Consider the following 8931-nt stretch of genomic DNA (forward strand, 5'->3'; position numbering starts at 1 on the left):
CATGAAATCATTTCACAAGTTGTGTTGTCTTTGTTTTTAGTTTATCGTGGGATGATTAAGCAGCAATCTGACTGCGCCTCATTATCCAGAGGGACATTCCTCACATATTTACACAGAGAGCAGTGGTAATAATGCGTTTTAACTGCAAATAAGAAGCATTCAGATGTGAGCTCCATGTTTTTAATCAGCTTTAGCCCCAGATCTCCGTATCTTTCAACTCTCTGGGTATCTAGGCTAGAAGAGGCTTGAATATGCATGAGTCACTGTTGCTCATCCGAACATTTCCATAAACCATCATAATGATATTACGTGTTGTATGAGAAACAGCAACAAACACAACCAGGACATTCAAACCACATGGAAATGTAAGACTTCTTATTCAAAGGAGTAGACGGACGACCACGATACAAACAAAACCTTTTTTAGCCCAAATTGCAGATATTATTCCCTTAAATTATTCCTCAACTCAACGCTGCTACAGTGGCTCACAGAGAGGTGAACAACATTCTGTGTTTATGTGATTTAAAGGACATTACACCATGAGAAATGATTTTAAAATTATTATTTTTCCCTGCACAATTCAACCAACTCATCACAATGAGTTCAGGATAAAAATCTAAGACAAAACAAAACAAAAATGTGCATAAACGTAAGGTAATGCTTATATAAAGATAATTTTGGTTCAATTCCAGGTTTCATTCTTCTTGAGTTCCCACCCAACATCAGTTGTAGTTAATCTGAATCACCAGAAATAAATGAAGGTGCTACTTTTAGGATTTTAGATCCTTCAGCTGAACACAGAAACTGTTCAATAGTATCAGTCAGAAGAAGGGTACAAAAAAATGCACACAGCACTGAATAAAATGTTAGTTTATCTGTAGCTTGGCTTGTACAGAAGAGCTGTAAATAGTGACAGTTTCAACAAAAAATATTTTTTATAAAAGTTACTCCTGCTTTTAAGCTAAAATTTAATAAAAAGATGCTTCAAACATTATTTTCCACATATATTTACACTTACTCAACTAGATTATTATAGTAGGGTTTGTTTTTTTACATCTTTCACCGTTTGTAATTTAGCTAAATTGACTGGAATATGTGCCACATTAAAGGTGGAAAAGGTTTATATATCATTTTTTTGAGATCCACTGCAGGCGGTAACGTTTACTCCTGGTTCCTCTTCTCTCGCAGCCTCCCCCACCTGATGCCAGACTACATCCAGCAGCAGTACAACCCCCCACCCTTCAACTACGCCGACCCGGCCCTGCAGTACATGAGCCACTGCAGCCCTCGGGTTTTAGACAACATCACGCCCCGGCAGCGGCCAAGATAGCGACACCACCGGCTTAATAACGGCAACACAAGCACTTTCCCTGACATGGTACCAGAGAGTAACGCTGGGGGTGAATGTTATTTATATTTACTTGAACATCCAGTTAAATTTGCAAAGCTGAATTATTTTCATTTTCTGATCAACGGTTTTCAATTTGTCTGACCCAGCAGAAGCCGCCGATGTCTTGGCAGGAAGTGTTGATTAAAAGTATAACACTGCAGTGCTCTTTATCTTCCAGTTAGTGGCTAGCCAGCAGTAGCATTTGTCAGAGTATCAGGTGTCAGATTCACATAGGATATATGATTTTAATCTACTGGGATCTTTTTCCAATACACCAGTCCATAAAAAAGTTTTCTGTGAACCATTCATACAAAGTTGAGTTTCAAACTCTTGAGTTATTGTTTGTAGCTAAATTGCATCCCAGTTCATTTTCCATATCAGAGTGTCAGCTGGAAGCTGCACTGCAAGTAAAAAACCATGTAAATATCTTGTAAAATATTAATAAAAAATGTTCCATTCAAGAAAATGTAACTGTGGAAATCATTTCAAGAACAAACTGCTGATGCAGCGTTGAATTAATGCTGAAAATTAATTCAATATTAATGCTAGGAGAAAAGTTTCTTCCTGGAAGCTGATGAGCAGCGAAGAGTTTACGCTAAATATTTATCCTTTTAGCCTTAATTAATAATCTTCCAATCATCAAGGCAGATGTAAATAAGTTTGTTCACATTAAATATAAAATTGATATCTGAAAAACTATTTAAATCCAAGATGTTATGAGGCCTATTAAACATAAAACTAGCTTATTTATTTTATGCAAAACTTGCACACAAATGTGAAGGTATTCTTAGTTTATGCATGAATTATGCATGCCGCTATAGTGACCTTCATAATTATTGATATCCTCCTTGTAAAAATGTATAAAATGTCTTAAAATAAATTAATCTTTTATTGCAGTAGTATAATCTCCAACTAAAAATGTAATAAAAATCCAATCAAGTATCTGGCGTCAACAGTTTGTACGTCTCCTCTTCAGTTGACACCAGTTTTTTTGTTTTGCTAGGTTTCAGACTTGAGATGGTCATGGAAGAACGTTGATTTTGTCTCAGGTAATGAATTGTTTCAGTGTGGATTTGATGTCTTGGACATTTTTGCTGAAAGACCCATGAAAAACTTATTTTCATCTTTTCCTGGTTGTTTTTATATTGAAAACATTGTGGTAATTGCAAAAATAATTCATCATAACATTCCTTAGGAAGATAAGCCGTCCCACAGCAACAGACTCTCCACTGTACTTTAACATAAGAACTGGAGTTGAAGATCCTTGAGCATTTCTGGCCAAAAAGATCAATCTAATCCTAAAATCCTAGTTGTTTAGAATTGACTTTAATAATAACTGGAAAATCGATCAACATTTGGTATATTTACTAGATGACTTTCATGATGGCTTTTGACAAAACATAATGTTGCATTTTTCATGTACTGTATTGTTTTTATGGTGTAAAGCAACTTTGAACTGCCTTGTTGCTTAAATACTCTCTTCAAATAAACTTTACTTGACTTTACACACCTGCCGTGCTTAATTAATGTAGTCTTGTCTCATTCAAGATAAGGGTGTGGTTAGCTAACCTAACAGTTAGCCAGATTCTGTTAGCTAAGCTACTTAACGGCCACTTCAGAATGCGTGATTCTCTTTAAATCACAATATTTTTACAGTGAATTAGAAAAGAATAAAAAACTACTCTCTCTGGAAGTATTTCTTTAGCACATGCGCTTATTAGATCGTGCTTCCGAAACAGATCGTGACAGGCACTAACCATTAGCTCGGTTGCTGTTGCTCATTTTAACAACTCAGGTTTTTCTTTGGATGAAATATATAGTAAATCTAAATACAATTCTAGTAAAAATATTGTGTCCACAAGATTAAATGGAGTGGGGAAAAACCCCTCATTTAATAATTTTAAAGAAATTGACTTAAAAACGTGATGCCTTAAAGACAATAACTTTTCTTCAGAAACTTACTTTTCTCTCATTAGCAGATTCCTCTGTTATACATTTTACTTTATTTTTATTTCTTTATATATTTTTGTTAGCTGTAACAGACCATTATAAGTATTTGAATGTATTTTGACACTTTCAATAGTATTTCTACAGACTAAAAGGTACCCATTATGTATAAATTTAACTTTTTTTTAACTTCATTTTACTTTCTAGATTGCAAGATTGTGATCACTTTATATCAGGGGTTTTCAAAGTATGAAAGGGTGAGCCCCCCTCCAAGGAGCACAATGCCCCCCCCCCCCCACCCCCCCACCCACCCACTCATAAGGTTGAACTGAAGAGGAGATTGTACACAAAATAAAAAACGTGAGTAATTTGTGTGATCCACTGTTGTCTGGAAAACTCTAAGAAGGATTTTAAAGTCCCCCATCCCCCCAGCCTCCAGGTTCTGTGTTACGGCCCTGCGTTTGGTGTCAGCGCAGCGCAAAGAGCTCCTCCTGCAGCTCCACAGCTCAGAGGGTTGCACAGATTTGTGACACTTACAGTAATATTAATAATTATAACGGTGCTAACTTGCCATTATAACTATTTCCAACTCCGGACACGTTTATTCGTAGCTGTTTTCACGTTTATTGCGCTGTTCATATTACTCTCGATGTTTGCAGTTTTCTGGAGCGCAACGCGAAGCTCGATGTCATTCAGAGGTAATATATTAACTTGACATTAACAAAGACACAGCGGGACGGATCATCCTGGAAATGATGAACAGAGAGAGACTGAGTAAAACTACCTTAATAGCGGACAAATTCTGGGATTTATTGAGTCTCTGCTTATTTCCAAGCCCAAATGAGTAACTTCACGTTCAGAAACGAGCCCAAAAAGGCGCAACCAGCAACTCGTTAATTTTTCAAGCGACTTTAAAAAAAATTGAAGCCCAAAGCCGTTTATAATAATCGGACTTGTCGACAGAAACTCAAAATAGTTCCATTTTCCACCAACAAAATGCGCATCTCCCTCCATTGTTTATATTTCTGTCGCATTTAGACGTCGGTCACTCGACAAGACGCGACGAGGAAATATGATTAAGTAACAAAAGAAGATAGTAACGCAAAAATGATTTTGATAAGTAACTGTAGTCTGACTACTGGATTTGAAATAGCAACGCGTTATATTACTCGTTACTGGAAAAAGTGGTCCGACGTCAGTAACGTTACTGACATCACTGGCCAAAACATCCTCTAAGGGGGGAAACATTTCCACTGATCCCCGCTCCACACGCGCACCCCACAGTACCAACTTTTTCCTAAATCCACAGAGTTGATCGTGTGCGTAAAAGACGTTTCTCTCACATCAGTAGACGGCAAGCAGATAGCTTTTCCGGTTTATTTTTTTCCCTCGCACCGCGCCTCCCCTAAAGTGCTCTGGCGCCCCCCAGGGGAGGCGCGCCTCACACTTTGAAAACCGCCGCTTTATATTATTGCATTCTGATATTCCTCACTATGTTGAAGATCTTCTATGTAATGTTATTTGTTCAAAATAAAAAAAACTAACCGTTAGCTACGCCTCGCTAGGTTTAGGTTAGCTAACCTAGCTTACGGTTAGGTTAGTTACGGTTAGCTAAGGTTAGCAAGAATTCACAGCTGGTCAGGACTATGTCGGCTAGCATACTAGCGTGATCAGAATATTCGATTTAAAATGTTCGGCAGGACTTATTTGTGACAATAGCTGCAAGTGATAAACTGCTAGTGATGTACACATTATTTTTTTTAACTGAGAAAGTATTACTAGTTGCCATAAATGGATTTTATAAAATCCACTCTTTTCAGGTCTGCTCCAGCTCCCTGCAGTTCCTTGTCTGGTCAGCAGGTGTCACCGTTGAGTCGCTCTGTCGCTCTCTTGAGGAAGATCAATTAGACTTGTTTATGAGTGGGGATTCAGCAGAGACGCAGCACTCTTGCAGCCTCCGGCCCCACGAGCAAGCGCACACATCTAACGAGGCACCTGCTCTCTCTGCAGCCTTGATCTGAAGTGGCCACAGCATGCGGCGAGCCTGCTGACCCCTGCAGAATGAGATCATCCGAGAGGGGCGCGGGGAGCGCGGCGGCCCTGCAGGTCCCTGCCTCTGCAGAGACAGACTCTCCGGCTGAGGTCAAGGACTGGAGAGCTGGATCTATCTTTTCTTTACTGTTCCTTACTAAATTGTACATTTTGCACACAAGTAGAATGACCCTTCCTCTATTTCTGTTGCTGTAGTTAAAGCCACAACATGTAGCTTTTATACAATAAAAAATTTTATTTTTAGAAAATTGTTAAAATTGTCTCCATGTCATGACAGATAGAGTTAATTTGTGCTTGTACTGACATCTGAGAAAAGCACAGCTCTCAACCAAAAAACAACCAATCAGAGTGAGGAGGAGGGTCTTAGCGCTGTCAATCATTCCTGTGCCCATGATCCATTATGATACAGCTTCTTGTCCTGAATGCTAAAGCTATTAGCATGGCCACCGATGATGGCAGATAAATGTTCTTTTTGTAATGCACTGCAAAAAAACGAAATTTTATGTAGTAATTATGATCTAGTTTCTAGTAGAAATGTCTTAGTACACTTGAAAAAAGACAAAACTAACTTATAAGTAACTTTTCAGTAAGGTATTGTAGCTTGTTTTAAGTCAACAGTTGCTTAATATTAATTTTAAAAAGTACTAGTTCCATTGGGAGTTTATTTCACTTGTAACACCACATTCATTCATGTTATAAGTGAAATAATTTGCCAATTGAACAAATCCTTTTTCATAAATACTTAGAAATTATTGACTCAAAACCAGCTCCTTTCTCTTGCTAAAAAGTTACATGTAAGTTAGTTTGTCTAATGTCAAATGTACTAAGACATTTGCACTAGAAACTGGACCAAAAATTCTTGAGATTTTGTGTTTTTGTAGTGAGGTGAGTTGTTTCTCCACCATTAGCACATTTAGCAGCATGCTTTCAAGCTAAATTTCCGCCGCCATTGGTGGACATGCTAACTAGCCTTAGCATTCAGGACAGGCTCTGTTGACAGAGTGAAGCTGTATTACAACAGAGAGATTATGCATTGTCAGCCATGCAGGAACAGACATGATTGACAGCGCTAAGACCCGCCTCCTCTCTGTGATTGGTTGTTTCTAGTTAACACTGGGAGCTTGATTTTTTCCACAGATTAAATATCTCATTCGACATAATGAGAATTTCTACAAGTATGTTTTTGTAAAAGTTACATACTGTGACTTTACGGAGTGTTTTTGTAAACAAGAAAGTTTCTGGTGACACCTGTGAGTCCTTTGGTGTTCGGCGAGGATGAAATCACCGTCAGATTTCTGGAAGCTTCCTAGAAGCTTCCTAGAAGCAGCTGAAGGCTGCAGTGTTTGAACTCCTGCTCCTCTCTGACTGCAGCAGACAAGCTGGAGGCAAGCCAATGAGGGAAAGGGAGAGCAGGCAAGAAGGACAGTGTTGGATAGTTGGAGAGAGTGACAGGATGAGAGAGGGAGAGAGAGAGAGGGAGAGGTGAAAAGAGGGAAAGCAAAGAGCAACAGCAGGGACTCTGTTTTTTCAGACAGAAACAATAGAGACACGTGCAGGTTTAACAACACTTGATGACTTTCTGGCAGACCCAGCAAACAGAAACACATTTGTTAGACAGGAATGCTCAGCAGTGTATCCATTTCGTCATAACATGATTGAAAGGGGCTGAGAACTGCAGCAGACGAAAATCCTCTTATCTGATTTAAAGCCATTAATCTTTTCTTAATTTTGGAATTCAAGTTATTTTCTCAGGGACAGGTAGACCAGCCATATCCTGCTGTTGGTCTCTGTATGGCTAATGGTCTTATTGCACGCTGTAAAAAAGCCTTCCTGCTGACTGGGTACGGTTTGCTGCAGGTCATAAAGTTTTTCCATTGGCCAAGAAGTAATGCTGCTCGTTCTGAACTCCTGTCATTATCTGGTCAGAGGTTGAGTGGGAAAATAAGTATTGAAACACTTTGTTTTCTTTCTACACACAACCTAATCTGCACATAAACACAGACATTCAGTTGTGAAATAAATTGAAACGCCACAGAGAATGACTGTTAAACATGTTTACGGAGATTTAGTCAATTCATAGTCCACATACGTCCGAACCGCAAGTGATGGCAAACAGAGCGCAATGCGTCCACGGCTTCAAGACCAACAAAAATAAAATATGTAGAAACTCTTGACCAATGTGTGTTAGAAAAATACATAAACAAAATGACTGCTGTCTGAGATGGAAATATGTCAGAAAAGCAGCCTCTGATTATTTATATGTATGAAGTCACATGAAAACTACGTACATGAAGAAAACTTCAAGACACCCATTACATCAAATTGGTCAGTTTGAAAACAATTGTTTTGGGAAACAAGATTCCTAAAATCTCTAAGGATTTTGGGAAACTTTTATTCTTGTTTATCCTTAGCAGTTTCCACGGTAGCTGGATTCAGGCTGTGTGACTGTCTGGGCTAAGACTCTGCCACTCTCCTGCACCTTTGGATGCATCCCTTCCCCAACACACCTGAGCCAGGTGAATGGCTAATGACCAGGTCTTTGCAAAACTTGCTAACATGCCAAGGAGGTAATTCAGCCTTTTAGTTCAGGCCTGTTAGAGCAGGAATGCATCCAAAAAGTTGATGGAGAGTGAAACTCAAAGACTAGATTTGCCTTTCTCTGAAGAAAAAAGAGATTTTTCCTTGGCTTTCATCCAGCCTCCCATCAGTTGTAGCAGCATGTTGCTTCCACCACCAAACTTCCCTGTTGGTATGTTGTTTTTATGGTTAGTGTGCAGTGCAATTCTTATCCCCTGCTGGTGTAACCTAATTATATACTCTCAGTATTTAATTGGTTCATCCAAATGTTATTTTCTCCCAGGGCTTTAAAGATGTTCAAACATGCTTTTCCTTCAGCAGTGGAGTCTTGTGCAATGAGTCCCATCGTGTTGGTTCAACTGTGATGACTCAATGTTTTCATAGAAAGAACTATTACAGGGGAGGAATTACAGAAAATCTGAGCAAAACACTTGGTTTATGTTGAAATAATGCTATTTTCTGCCTTCTAAATCAGTGCTAAATATTGTTTAAAAATAAATCTGTAATTAATTATCATTGTTGTAGCTAATATTTATAATTTGTCTTCATTTTTTCTCCCTTTCTTCTTCACTGTCATTACACTTCACTACAGACTTTACATTAAAAGAGCAAATAGTTTTGATTTCTTCCTCAGCAGGGATTACCTTGGTTCATCTCACTACCCTGTTTAGAAGCGTATTTACTGGAAAAAGCAATGACGTGTTCAATACCTATTTTTATGTGGATGAGCACAGCTCCTCCCCCTCAGATCAATCAAACACGCCCTGGAAAGCAAACACATGCAGGGCTCCATGTGCGCTCTGAAACAATGCAAAGGTCTTTTCACTTCTAGCCTGACATGCCCAGGGAAACGGGCAGCAGCCATTGTCTCCCGTGAAAACCGATCCCCTCCCCAGGCAGGTACATTACAAACCTCTCATTCATTAGTAACGCTGACTCTGTATTTCAGTTACACAGGCAAACAT

The 8931-nt window shown here is 38.8% G+C and overlaps 1 protein-coding gene across 1 annotated transcript in view; it reads left to right on the forward strand.

Moving 5' to 3' along the window:
• si:ch73-105b23.6 (mucin-like protein) overlaps nucleotides 1-2690 on the forward strand; it is a 28168-nt gene extending 25478 nt beyond the window's left edge. The window contains exon 24 of the mRNA XM_044135845.1: nucleotides 1189-2690. Within this exon, the coding sequence (XP_043991780.1) occupies nucleotides 1189-1330 (142 nt within the window). The 3' untranslated portion in view covers nucleotides 1331-2690. The remainder of the gene's footprint in view (nucleotides 1-1188) is intronic.
• The last annotated feature ends 6241 nt before the right edge of the window (nucleotides 2691-8931 follow it).

Source organism: Gambusia affinis, linkage group LG13 (genome assembly GCF_019740435.1).
Source record: "Gambusia affinis linkage group LG13, SWU_Gaff_1.0, whole genome shotgun sequence".
NCBI lineage: Eukaryota > Metazoa > Chordata > Actinopteri > Cyprinodontiformes > Poeciliidae > Gambusia > Gambusia affinis.